The sequence below is a fragment of the Xyrauchen texanus genome, chromosome 25 (genome assembly GCF_025860055.1).
Source record: "Xyrauchen texanus isolate HMW12.3.18 chromosome 25, RBS_HiC_50CHRs, whole genome shotgun sequence".
Taxonomy (NCBI): Eukaryota; Metazoa; Chordata; class Actinopteri; order Cypriniformes; family Catostomidae; genus Xyrauchen; species Xyrauchen texanus.
In genome coordinates, this window is record NC_068300.1 from 24,120,144 (window position 1) to 24,135,119 (window position 14,976).

Sequence of the window (14,976 nt, forward strand, 5' to 3'; positions counted from 1 at the left end):
CTGTCATTTTAAAGATAATGTTATTAACCGTTCTTTTATGTTATTCTAACCGGTTACCAATTGGAAAGGAGGCTGCAGGACACTGGAACCGGAACAGAAAAATACAGTTTCTGTAAAAAAAAAAAAACTGAAATGAAATGAAATGAAAAACACTTCATTTTAGTCACTGCTATCAACCAAACATTGCCATCTGATTATCCAGAGAGGGTTTAGAATTAGGGATAAAGTCAGGGTTGGGAATGGGGTTAGGGTTTTCTCGCATGACCATACTCGATCCATTCTGATCCATATTGTAGGTTATTCTGTCCAAGAACCACCCACTTTGTCTGACATATAAATCAACCAACCGCAGTTCGTCTTGTTTATACGTGCTGTTCAGGGCTGCATTTCCCAAAAGTTTCGCAAGCCTAAGTTGAACGTAGAGACCATTGGTGCCAATGATTTTGGGTAACGAAGCTCTGGTTAAGTAAAACTACAATAGAATGTGCAAAAATTAAAATATTGGCACGGAAAACTAAATCAAAATTCTATATGGCAATGTCAAACAAACATTCATACAGAAAACATAGAAGAAATTAGCAGAAATGCGAACAAAATTATTGTCAGACCAAAAGTACAAAAAGGATTACATACAGAAAACAAACAATATACAGTTCTGCTCGTGAATATCTAGTTTGCATGCTACTAAGTGTCTCAAACAAAGCTCTATCTATGAAATATATATTAAACACTTCAGAGATTAGTATTTCCACAACAAGTGCTCATAAAATACACCCGGTACTTTACACAACTTCTTACTTGAGGTTGACTGATATAAACTTGGCTCCCAGAAATTGTTGTAGTTGCACAATTTGATTTGACGTTTGGGTTAGGGCTATGATTGGTTGATAGAAATGTTGTTTCAGAACCAGGAATCCTAATTCCGTACAGTAATTCCCATTGTGCTGTTAAGATACTATACAATATTTAACAGACACATAAATAGTACAACACCAGACCCCCAGACTTTGACAAATAACAAGACACAGGACAGACACTAGCAGACACATGCAAACAGCCTGTCCTGAGCTCCAGGCAGGCGGACAGACAGACAGACAGAAAGAGAGAGAGCAGCAGGGCCTGAGCAGTATTACCGATGGCCAGCTGGGGCAGCGTGCAGCCCAGCCGCTCTGCAATGGCCTGCAACTCTTTCAGCTTCACCTGCTGACGACGGCCTTCCTCACTCAGGATCTTGTCCTTCAACCACTGGTAGCCCTGTTTCAAACACACAGCACACCTGCTCAGAGAGCCACACACCACCGCTAAGCCACAGGAATAGCCTGGGGAAATTCACTGTGTTTGTGAAGTAATGAGAGAATGGATTATATCTGCACACATAACTGCAGGAACATGTTTTATGAAGGGGTGCTGAGGGGACAGTATAGTGGGGTGTGATACAAGTAACATTCAGTTTAGGCCACTATATATCAATGCACAAAACAAGCCCTTAGCATCCTTAAGCATTTAGTTTAACTTACTGTGTTTTAGTCGTCGTCTTTTTCCAACTGATTAATAATATTTATGTCCCTATCATGCAGGTCTAGTATTCATAATGGCCTTGTTTGTCCAAGTCTGCATGTATTATACACATTTTCCTTATATTGTAATGTATATAAATGCACAAATCTTTCTGAAAGTAAAAATACTCAATGGTTATATGTAAGGGAAGGCTAAATATCACATCAAGAAACTGCATGTGTGCAGATGAACAGGAGCACTTCAATATCCCATAAAGTGACAAGCATAAAGTTCCATTATACAAAAGAAAATTAATCTTGAAAAGACTCAAGCAAGGCCTCCACGTAAAAAAACCCCACAATAAACCTAGAAGACATTTGAAAGAGAGTCATTAATAAAGATATGAAAACACTCAGGAGAGACAGAGTGGAGTGCTGAGGTTAACAGATACAGAGGGGTTGTAACACATGGCAGACGAATACCTTGAGTGAGGCTCTGGAGTAAGGAGGCACACCGCTGTCATACTTCCCTGAGATGATCCCACAGGCCAGTGGAGACCATGTCATGGCACCCACACCTGCAGAAACACCATTATAGTGTTTATGACATTTTATGAACCTGCAACCATTACAGCGACTACACTTCCTCAGGCGTTATGGGCATCATGCGTGTGCATTGTGCTTTGGTTTGTTTAATATTGTTGATTACTAGCAGAGACTATTTAGCAGAGACAGGCCACTTCTATGAATGGGAGAAACTAGAACGCCCAACAGTCAACAGATGTTTAAAGGAAGTCCCACCTTACAGGTAAAAGAGCCAATCGCCTTTTAGATACAGACATCACCTACCAATCGACTCGAGAATACGCGTGGGCTTGAGCAATAAAAGATGGGATTATTTTTTTTTTTGCTTAATCTGAGGCAAAGCAGCACCATGTATTATACCAGTGTTGTCAGATTTTACTGCTGATTTTAAACATGTTCTTTGATTGTAATCTTGTTACTAATAAATAACTAAAATCTTCAACAAAAACATTTAATCTTGTACTAAAAAGACTTATTTTGCACATTTTAATTAAAATAAAAATGTTTTTTTTTTTTTAAATTTACCACAAATACTGTAAACACCTAATAAGTGTAATAAATAAATAAATAAATAATAAGTTGAATAGGTACAATTTTCACTTTTGAACAGTCTTTAATAGAAGATTTTAGTCAGTTATTAGTAACTGCTTTGTAAACCAATACAAATTCTCCTTAATTACTGGCTGAATATTGTTTAGTAAACTTGATTTATGATGGATCTCCGAAATTGAGCATTATTACACTGATGAGCCAAAACATTATGTCCACATGCCTAATATTCTGTTGGTCCTCTGTGTGCTGCCAAAACAGCATTGACCCGCTGAGGCACGGACCCTATAAGATCCCTGAGGGTGTCCTGTGGTATCTGGCACCAAAACATTAGCAACAGATCTTTCAAGTCCTGTAAGTAGCGAGGTGGAGTTCCCGTGGATCTTCAACTCTTCATCATGTTCCTTAAACCATTCCGAACAAGATACGAACAATGTGTGCAGAGTGGCAGGGTGCATTATCCTGCTGAAAGAGGCCACTGTCATAAAGGGGTGAAGGGGTGTACCTGGTCTGCAATGATGTTGTTTAAGTAGGTGGCACGTTTCAAATTGACGTTCACATGAATGGCTGGACCCTTGGTTTCCCAGCAGAACACTGCCCAGAGCATCACACTCACTCCACCAGCTTGTCGTCTTCCCACAGTGCATCCTGGTGCCAACACTTCCTCAGGTAAACGGTGCACATGTACATGGCTGTTCACATGATGTAAAAGAAAATGTGACTCATCGGATCAGTTGACCTTCTTCCACTGCTCCAAGGTCCAGTTCTGACGCTCCTGTGCCCATTGTAGGCATTTTCGATGGTGGACATAGCCCCATACACAGCAGTGTGTGATCCACTGTGTGTTGTGACTTATTTCTCCTGTAACCCTTATTAAAATTTTCTGTGACTTGTGCACCAGTAGACCTTCTGTCGGTTCGGACCAGATGGGATAGCCTTCGTTGCCCTACTGCATCATTGAGCTTTGGGCACCCAACACCCTGTCTCCTGTTTTTGGTTTGTCCCTCCTCGGACCACTGTCAGTAGGTACTCACTACTGCTGACCAGGAGCACCCCACAAGCCTTGCCGTTTCAGAAATGATCTGACCCAGTCGACTGGCCATAAAAATTTGGCCCTTGTTAAAGTCGCTCAAGTTTTTACTCCTGCCATTTCTCCTGCATTCAACATGTTGACTACGAGAGCTGATTGTTTGCTTACCATCAAATCTACACAGACATGTGGCCTTGTCAGGAGATGATCAACTTTATTCACTTCATCTGTGAGTGCTAATACTGTTTTTGCTAATCAGTGTGCATTACTTTCAAATAAGACATTCAATAATCAATGTTAAATAAGTTTAATAAATTATGTGGGCTTACCCCACATTCAGTTAATTATTAATTCATATTTTATTCATGTTTAACTAGTGCATTATTTTGGGCCCTTCAAGTGTTACAGATTATACTAATGTGAAACAGTAGAAGGCTGAGTGCATTCACTTTTTAATGAGGCATGCAGCCACTCCACTCCAACTGCTCCAAAAAAAATAAAAAAATGTTTATTTCATGGGGCAGGGCTTTGCACTGGTTTCACCAAACCCTTGCATAGATGCTGTAGAAGCCTATTTGTTAAATTTATTCCAATATTTGCAGTGTTTGTTGAAGTTAAATTTTTAATAATGTATGATTGCCACTTTAAATATTTATATATTTACACATTTATCACATATTTTTTTAAAAGTTTTTTTATATGCATAACTTTCAAGATTTACAAGTATTTTTATAGAGATTATATTTATATATTCAACATGATCTAAAATTATACTGTCTCTTTAGAGCTTATTAATGAGTTTTGCAAAGATTCTTTACAGCATCCGTGCTACTGTATGTGTGATTAGAATATTAGGACATACATTACACAGACAAAATTACACAGTCAAACCAAACTTTTACTCTCCTCATATGTATTGATTAACATGTCCACATTTTTTCGTACATGTTCTCAAAATTAAAATCTAGAGGCTTTCGATTTTTACCAAACTTTACACTGGTTTGTAGAGTCATCTGGTAGAACAGAGAATGTATGAAAACATTCTGTGGAAAGTTTAACCAAAATAAATCTAATATGGGTGAATGGCATACCGTGACTCAACTAAAGCAATGGTGCCAACTACAGAATCTGTGACAACTACAGTCCCACAGCAGCCAAATACGCTTGCGACACAACACACAGTGAAAGCAACTCGTGATAAACTTCTTCATCTCTACACAACTCTAAAACTGGTGAGTGAAATCTGAACATTTACTAGATAGTGGCTAATAACATTACGGTTCCTGTTGTAACCTCCATTCCCTGAGGGAGGGAATGAGACGTTGTGCTAAATGGAGTGACACAGGGGGTCTTCCTTGGAAGCCTTGCGTACCTATGAACATGAGAATAGGCCAATGAGAAATTGGCAGTCAGAATTTGCATGTCCCGCCCCCGGACATACGGGTAAAAAATAGAAGCGGGCGTGCGTCTGTCAGTCAGGTTTTTGCACTGAGGAGCCGAGAATAAGGTACGGCCATATACATTGGTAGGTCTAGTGTCGTGGCAGAAGGGAAACAACGTCTCGTTTCCATCCCTCAATGAACGGAGGTTACAAAAGTAACCGTGACGTTCCCTTTCTGTCACTCACTTCGAATGAAGTGACACAAGGGGTCCCATTCAAAAGCGCCATACACTAGACTGTGTTACGTGAACTGCTGACACAGGTGCAAGCAGGCTGCTGCATACTAGAAGCAACTGTATCGGCTGCACGTAACCCTCCCCAACGCCCCCAAAAAAGATGTCATATACAGACCGTAGGTTCCCAGAACCCCTGAGGGGGGAACAGGTACTACATGACTAGCATGGGAGCAAACCCGGCAGTCGCAGCCTTTTCTCTCTCTACTGTATGTCTCTCGCATCTTAGCACTATGAAATGCATCGGGGAAGGCGGTCTTTCCCGATCCTATTCTTTCAGAGGGAAAAGACACTACGGAGGCCACATCCTGCCCAGACTAGGGGGAGGTGACATGTGGCAAATACACACGTGGGTTGTGAAGCCGCATGTGAGAGCATCACGTGGTAGGTCCTGCCTGATGAGGGAGGAGCTCTACAAGCATGGCGACCAGGGGCAGTGGGAGACGTGAGTCCGCCGACATGGGGACCGTACAGCGGAAAATACATCACAAGGAGTTGCCTGAAGAGGAAATTAAGCCCTGTACCCCAGTGCAGAGCACCTGTGGCTTGTAGTGGGCCTGGACGCAAATTGCTCCACCGAATTCGCAGGCCAGAAGGCTAGGGAGGAAGAACATCCAGGAAGCGACACTTAGTGGCTAACCTGGGAGAGAAGGCACACTGGATCAACTTGAGGGCGCTGGGTGCAAGCGGAACACCCGGTCGGTTGTTCCTCATTACCGAGTTCCACCGGCTCGGACCTGACAAAACATGGGACGAGACCGACTCCACCCTGAGATTGTAAAATCTTGCAAAGGTATTGGGTGTTGCCCAGCCCGGTGCTCTGCAGATGTCTGTTAGGGAGGTGCCGTTGGCCTGTGCCCATGAGGATGCCACATTTCTCGTTGAGTGTGCTCGAACCCGCAAGGAGCTAACCTCTGTTTGGAGACGACGTTCCCTTTATGCCGTCCACCAAAGCAGACAAAGAGCTCCTCAGAACATCTAAAGCTCTGTGTGCAGTCCAAATAGATATGCAAAGCACGTACCGGACACAGGAACGAAAGGGCAATGCTTGCAGGTTCACGACCTGATCTCTGAAGGGGGTTGTAGGAACCTTGGGCACGTAGCCCGGTAGCGGCCTCAGGATAACGTGAGTATGTGCCGGACCGAACTCCAGGCAGGGGTCACTGACAGAGAACGCTTGCAGGTCCCCAACCCTCTTGATGGAGGCTAGCACTATCAGGAGGGCCGTCTTCAGGGAGAGGGCACGTCAATCGGCTCGTAGGGGGACTCCGGTCCGCAGAAAACAGAGGTCTGTCCAAGGGTTGAAAGTCTGACGGCAGGAGGGGGTGATTTTCACACGGAATGTGCCGCGGCGCCATGCCCATCTTGGGACTCGAGTCTGAAGCCAGTGCTGAAGCAGTCTCATATGCATCAACCCGAGTGGAGCGACCGTGGCTGAGGATGCCATATGCCCCAGGAGTCTCTGGAATTGTTTTAGAGGAACTGCTGTGCAGGGCTCGAAGAGAGTGAGGCACCTGAGCATGCTCGTTGGTGAGGCACGCTGTCATTGAGTCTAACTCCATGCAAAAGAGAGAAAAGAGATGCTCTGAACCGGCAATTCTTTTCCCAATTGACCTGAAGCCCAAGACGGCTGAGGTGCCTGAGTACCTGGTCCCTGTGAGCGCATAGTAACTCTCGAGTGTGAGCCAGAATGAGCCAGTGGTCGAGGTAATTGTGTGTGCGGATGCCCATGCAAGGTCTGCATCTGCGACCGTAGAAAGGGTCGGTGTTGAGGCAAGATGGAGAAGTGGAAGTACGCATCCTTCAGGTGACCTCAACGCTGCCATGGTCATGTTCTCGCATTGAGTGCAAGAACCATCCACAAACGGCGTCTCAGTGTTATCGCTGCCCAGGCACATGAGGCAGCGTCTATGGCCATCAGTCTTGGAGAGATATTGACCGCATCTATGAACTACAGGTGGAAGGGCATCTTGAAAAAGACGCGTCCTGAAAAGGACATTCAAAGCCTGTCTGTGTATTGCTCTTTTATGTGTGAAACTCAAACTCAAATAAAACTCTTTTAGGAGGGCAAAACACTCTTTTAGGCAGTGAAAACGCTGTCTAAGCGCCCAGGGGTGTGGAATGCACAGCGTGCAGAGAGAGAGAACGCCAGCTGGAAATGCACTGTAGGATCCAACAGCAGTGCTTCTTGCCAGTAGAGATGAGTGGAACAGTGGTGAACTCAGCTTGCTGTTGCACAACCGCTCGGCTCCAAAGAAAAAATCTGACTGACACGCTCGCTTCCCTTTATACCCGTATGTCTGGGGGCGGGACATGCAAATTCGGTCTGCCAATTTCTCATTGGCCTTTTCTCAAGATCAGAGGTACACGAGGCTCCCAAGGAAGACCCCTTGTGTCACTTCATTCGACAGAACGTCAAGTGAGTGACAGAAGGGGAACAGAATTTTTTTTGCCACAAAGCGTGAAATTTGGTTGCATATGCGAGTGATTTAATAGCATTGTAGAGTGCTTCTACAATAACTCTACAGGTCTCTACAGGCTCTACAGTAACCACATGAACTCTACAGAACTCGACATGAACTCTGCAGTAACTCTACAGACCTCTACAGGAACCCTACATCAACTCTACAGGAACTCTACCTTAACTCTACAGAAATCTACAGTAACTCTATAGGACTATACAGGAACTCTACATTAACTCTGCATGACTCTACAGTAACTCTACAGGAATTCTATTGGAACTCCATTAGTACTCTACAGGACTCTACTGGAACTATACAGAAGTCTGCAAAAACTCTATGTTAATTCTACTGGAACTTCACAGGCACTATTGGAGTACACAGCACCACAATCTTTGCACACACACCTATTTTATGGAAGAGCTCAGGCAACTGAACTTCCACTTTCTCTCTCTGGAACATGTGATATTCAGCCTGCTCACAGACGGGTGGGATCAGGTTAAACTGCCGTGCCACTGAGTACGCCTCCTGAGGAACATGTACACACACACACACACACACACACACACACACACACACACACACACACACACACACACACACACACACACACACACACACACACACACACACACACACACACACACACACATATAAGAGACATAAGAGACAGCAGCAGAGCTGCTCATACTATAGACACTCTGGAACCAATCCAATACATTACGTGTACTTATGTGTGAAGGTGATAAGGATTTTCTTAATCATCAAAAGCATCTCTTAGCATAAATTAGCTGCACATATAAGAGTACAATTAAAATGGTTCCAAAAACCTACAGTACACTGGTATTTGCAATTTTGTCAGCAAAAGGTAACAAGTTCTAGTTGACCAATATGGGGTTTTAAATGGTTAAATTTCCAGATGCCAATATCTAGAGTACGATGAATAATGGCTGATATAATTCCTGTATATCCATAATATACAGACAGAAAATGAGAAATAAACAAAATAGATGAAACAACACAAAAACTTATAGACAACATTTACTGGATATTTACACACACACACACACAAACACACACACAAACTTGAAAACAGATTATCCATGGACAAGGCTGTTGGCAGATTATGGAACTAACACAATGGGAATTTAACCCTTCTGTGGACATGGTTTATCTCAAATTGGCCAAATATCAGCCAATTAATCAGTCTGGAAAATAATTCAGTCTATTACTAGTTACAAGTACAAGATTTATTCTTTATCATTATTTATTTTCATGTGAGAAAAAAAAGTTTACTATATTTCCAGACCCACCATAATCTCCATAGAACTCCAACGGGAGGTGCCCCAATACATGGCCATTCCCTGGTTTATCACATGGGTCATCGCTCGCACCGTCTCTGCCAATCAAAAAATTCAGAATAAGAGTCTGGACAACACACTCAGACACTGAGGCATGAGGAAGGTAGATACAGTCAGTCAGAAAGAAAGGAAGATAGAGAGGTTGAAATATACAGTACCTTGCCATTTAAGACAGTACACATATAACAGTAAAGTAATGGAAGTGGAGCATAAGTAGATTCAAAGAGAGTCTAAGAGCAACAAAGGCCATATATCATATATTCTTTATACAAAGTGACAAGGCATTACAATTGTCCTGAAGGTATGCACGTAATAACTGTACTCAGAGTTTTTCAGTAAGAGGAAAATAAATCAGCATGTGCTAACAGACTGTATGTCATCTCCACAAGGCTGCATTTCATTGATATTTAGCAGAGTCCAGCCTACATCCTACTACATGCTATTATTACACACTGATATCTAGAATTAAGCTTGCAGCCACATACCCTATTGTGAGCAAGAAATCAGATTAAGATACAAAAAAGAAAAACTCTGTATCAAATCTTGTAGTCAAAGGGATAGTTAACAAACAATTAGAATTATGTAAAAATTTAACTCAGCTTTGTGTCGTTCAAAACCTATATTACTTTCTTTCCTTCATGGAACATAAAAGGAGATGCTACTGTAGGCAGAATGTTAGCCTCAGTCACAATTAACATTCATTGTATGGAAAAAAGATGCAATGAAAGTTAATGGTGACAGAAAACCAGCTAATACTTTACAAGAAGGTTCTATTTGTTAACATTTGTAAATGTAATAGATATCAGGAACTAACAATGAACTTTAAAAATGATTTTTTTTAACAGCATTTATTTATCTTGGTTATTGTTAAATAATAAAAATACAACTGTTTATTATTATTCTAGGTAATGCATCAACAAATGTTAATGTTCACATTGTTTAATTAAAATATTTGTAGAATTATATGTTGAAATTAACATTATTAAGTGCTGGAAAGGTGTTGCTCATTGTTGGTTCATGTTAACTAATGCTGTTAACTTATGTCAAATAAAACCTTACTGTAAAGTGCTACCGAAAACCATTCTCTTTTTGGGTCCACAGAAGTTTGAAACAACATGAGTGTGAGTAAATAATGACAGAAGTTATATTTAGTGGTGAACTATCCCTTTACTAATATCCATTCATGTATTATTATTTCTATTTAAATATTATAAGAAAGTTAAAAGCAAACACTACAAACACTGGTGATAGGGAAATGCAGCATTCACAAACCACTTTAATGTACCGTATATTCTAGTTAATCAAATTTCCAATCTGTACCAACATATGAACAGTCTTTGAGTTACAATGGTACCATGTCTCTAAATTAGCAATTTAGGCCACTGATTGGATTCTGCCAAGTAGCATTTATGCTTTACAAGATTTGTGAAAAATACCGCAAAGAGAAGACAAACACATGCAAAGCTAATTCCATTAATGAGATATCCACATGCAAGGAAGAGGAAGATTTTATACTGCAGATAGTCATCTTGCAAAAAAATTATGCGTTTTTATTTGTACTCATACAATTTAACATTAGGCTATATATAACATTGAAAGCTAGTAAAGGTGCTTTCATTTATCACATTATAATATGTATATGTACAACACTATACATTTATGTGTTATTAATGACTGATAGAGAGGGAGAAAAAAAACTGATCCGCTCAGCACCTACATGACAAGTGCATTTATGGATAATTGAGTTTTTAAGATCAAACGAAATGCATGGTAAACATTCAACAAAATGAAAAAACTTGGGTAAAAAAAGGAAAAACATTAACCATGGGTCAGTAAGATGCAATGACCTTCTCCAAATTTCACTTGCAAGATGGACAGGAGAGTCACAGAACTCATTCATTCTATGGCATACCAGTTTTAATAAGAATTTCTGGAAATATTCAGCATTTTATGGACATTGTCAGGTTTCTCAAACCAGGAAAAGAGGGCAAACTATCACAAATCCAAGACATAAAATGCTTTCGGAGACAGGAGGTCAGAACTCTCACTGAGGGTACCATGTACCTTCTATGATGAATGTTCTTGATTTTGAAGTGTTAAATGGATCTCCTGGTGATAAACAAATAAACAAAAGACTGTGAAAAGAGGTTTACCAACCAGCAAATGGAATGAAATCTTTGGAAGAAAAGAAAAAGCAGCAGGACTAGACCTGCAAATCCCTGTTTAATGGGCCCACACTTGAAGTCTGGGTCACGAGATGTGTGCACAAGCACGAGCAATCATTTCTACAGAGACATGACCTCTGAAGCATTAGGCTCAGTCTCTGCCACTAATCAGTTTAGCTACATAACATTCACAGCTGTACAGCATGGTATCTTCACAGTTTTAAAGGGATAGTGATAATTCTGTCATAATTCACTCACCCTCTTGTTGTTCATAACCCGTATTACTTTCTTCCGTCAAGCACAAAAGGAGATGTTAGGCAGAGTGACAGCCTCATTAACCTTTCACTTTTATTGTATGAAAATAAGATGAAGAAAACGTGAACAATGACTGAGTGTAACATTATGCTTAACATCTCCTTTCGTGTTCCGTGAAAGAAAAGAAAGTCATATGGATTTCGAACAACAAGAGCATGAGTAAATTACAAATTTGAATATTTCACAACAGTTTGTGACTGATAGACTGGAACAATCTCAAAAAGAGCAATATCAGCCAATCAGGACTTTGAAGAAATGAGGCAATGAAATCACATTGGTCAGTTGCTGCTGTTGACAAGATTACCATGCTATAGTGCTGTGACTATATTCTTGATGTAACCTAAACATGCTTGTTTGGTTGTTTATCCCTTTAAATCAATGTGCATTATAAAAAGTCCATAAACAGTGTTGCTTTCCTCCATGTTTTTAAGCACTTCACATGGAGGATGTACTGTAAGTCAATTCGTAAAACTCAAAAGCAAGACCATGCCATTTTCTTTAACTAAATTATGACTTCACTTAACCATTAACTGCATTATGGATGCAACTGCTATGGTGCCAGCTCGAATACTCTTTACAGGCAACATGCACCATTCACAAGATAATAATTGATCTCATACAACTTTAATTTATCCTTTTGTAAATTATATCTATCCTTGGATTTCAATATTAATGGTATGATTAGATTATTGCAGTAATAAAGTTCAGGTTTCTGCTGTTGGTCTCCGTGTGCTTGACATAATTATTTCTTTTATGAGTTGAGAGGTGGGTGACTGGGTTCCATGCTTCAGTGCAAAGCCAGTTTTGACCAAATCAAGCTTAAAGGGATAGTTCACCAAAAAATTAAAATTCTCTCATCATTTACTCCCCCTCATGTGATCCTAGACGTGTATGACTTTCATCTGCAGAACACAAACAAATATTTTTAGAAGAATATCTCAGTTCTGTAGGTCCATGGAATGCAAGTAATTGGTGACCACATTTTGAAGCTCAAAAAATCACATAAGGGCAGCATAAAAGTAATCCAAAAGACTCTGGTCTTCTGAAGCAATGTAATCACTTTGGGTGCGAAACAGATCAATGTTTCAATAATTTTTTACTATAAATCTCCACTTTCACTTTCCGAATATAACATAAAAGTAGAGATTTATTGTAAATAAATATAGGTTCTCACCCACACCTTCTATATCGCTTCTGAAGAAATAAACTTCTTAAACTAGAGTCTTGTGGATTACTTTTATGCTGCCTATTTGTGCTTTTTGGTACTTGAAAGGTCTGGTCACCACTTGCATTGTCCTTTGGTACAAAATGAGTTAACATTTGATGTCACAAATGTTCTTATTTGATTACTGATCATGAAATTGTGTGGAATCTTAAATATTTCTTAAATTATGCATGTATATTTTTCAAAATCACAGAGGCAAGAAAGGATAAGGCTATTTTGTTTATATGATGTTTTTGCACCTGCATTCTAATCTACATCTTGATGTAATCCTTATTCATGATCACGCAGAGTGTTTTCTTCAGCTGAGTGGGAGACTAAACACTTTAAAAGTGTGACGAGACTAGCGCTGCGGGTGCAAGCCATTCCTGCATCACAAGCCGATCAACTATTTAGCCCTTTTCTGTGAATTGCACCTGGATTGAAACTTTATTTCCAGGTTTAATTTCATATTTTGAATAGACTCAGATTTTTGAACCCCACCATGTGGGTTTATGTTTTCTCTTTTAATCATTTCATGTCATTTTGAGTGTGGCTGGTTTAAGGAGGGTGTACCTGTATGCAGTGTTGGAAATCTCAAGGATTAATATAAGTGTTTTTCTTAATACATCACGTGTTGTTCTGAAAGCAATTAGAAACAAATTAAACACGGAATATATAGGCTGTCATCCACGCAGCCTGACCGATGCAACTGGGGCGCATTTTAACTTGCACGATTAACCGAACGTGAAGCATGACTGGCTTGCACGCACTGTACGAATCAGTTGGGTACTGCAGCCTCGTCACATTTTTCTTTTTGTTAATCCTCCCATTCAGATGATGAAAACATGCTGCGTGATCATGAGGAAGGATTACATCAAGATTCAAACTGGAAAGCAGGTGCAGAATTTCATATAAATAAAATAGACTACTCTTCTCTCTCCTCTCTCGCCATTACTGGCGTGCCAGTGATTACCCCTCCGTGTGCCAGTGCCATAGGTTGCTCCTGGTATGGAGCATAAGAGTTGAGATATTCAGCTAAAAATCTTCATTGTGTTCAGCAGAAGAAAGAAAGTCATACACATCTGTGATGACATGAGGGTGGTTAAATGATGAGAGACCTTTCATTTTTGTGTGTACTATCTCTTTAAGTGAGCCATTCCAGCTGCTGGTAGTCACAGATGCAAACACACACAGTAGAAACAGGTACGACTGCCCAGCATCTTGACATGCACACCTACCTTCCATTGGTGTGTTGGGGTCGGGTCTGTTAGCAAACACTACATCCACATACTCTAACTGCAGTCTCTCGAGTGACGCTCTTAAACCTGAAAGGTCAGAAAACAAATTATTGCTTTTTAATGACTGTACTTCAATATTTAAATGAAATGAAATGAAATCTTTGGAAGAAATTGAATTAATTCAGGAATGAATAACTGAAGAGGGGGTTAGAATTAATTTCTTAGTTTCTAAATATAGAAATATTTGACTTAAAGACTTAAAACACAATCCTAAGTGAGTATTTCCAACATGACTTACCTTCTATTATGTGTTTCCGGGACAAGCCTCTCTCCGTTTCTGCTCTAAAATAAAAACAAAAGGGTAACATTAACACAAAGTGATAATTAAGTGAATTGAACTTGACTGATGGATCAAATTGGTGCATCTGGTTTTGTAAATTCAGTATAAGTCATAATTAAAGAGACAGTTCATCTAAAAATGAACATTTTGTCATTATTTACTCACCCTCAATGTGTCTCAAACATGTATGATTTTCTTTCTTACTTGGAACACAAAATGAGACTGGGCATTGTCACCATTCCCTTTTATTGCATCTCTTTTCATACACAGAAAGTGAGTGGTGACTGAGGCTATGTTTCAACCTAACAGGTTTGGAAAGACATGAGGGGTTATAAATAACAACAGAATTCCTATTTTTGGGTGAACTAATATTTTAATACAGATTCTGATGGTATATGAGGCTTATTAATATCAAAATGCAGTTGTTGACCTTTTTTTCTACATTTCTCCAGTGTAAGCACTATGGAAATCTAAAGCCATGAATGTTTGATGGTGACCTCACATCAGAGCTTGGCTTTGGCTTTTAATTTGCCCTGAGTGAAAGAGCACAGCTCAGAGGG

At 40.1% G+C, this 14,976-nt stretch overlaps 1 protein-coding gene across 2 annotated transcripts in view; it reads right to left on the minus strand.

Annotated features, from left to right (window-relative positions):
• The window catches only part of kcnab2b (potassium voltage-gated channel subfamily A regulatory beta subunit 2b), a 126,749-nt gene that overhangs the window by 6,438 nt on the left and 105,335 nt on the right, over nucleotides 1-14,976 (minus strand). For both annotated transcript variants that reach the window (XM_052091773.1, XM_052091772.1), the window contains 6 exons: nucleotides 14,375-14,418; nucleotides 14,077-14,163; nucleotides 9,107-9,192; nucleotides 8,201-8,321; nucleotides 1,980-2,074; nucleotides 1,134-1,254 (listed from right to left, as the gene is read on the minus strand). In XM_052091773.1, the coding sequence (XP_051947733.1) occupies nucleotides 1,134-1,254; nucleotides 1,980-2,074; nucleotides 8,201-8,321; nucleotides 9,107-9,192; nucleotides 14,077-14,163; nucleotides 14,375-14,418 (554 nt within the window). The remainder of the gene's footprint in view (nucleotides 1-1,133; nucleotides 1,255-1,979; nucleotides 2,075-8,200; nucleotides 8,322-9,106; nucleotides 9,193-14,076; nucleotides 14,164-14,374; nucleotides 14,419-14,976) is intronic.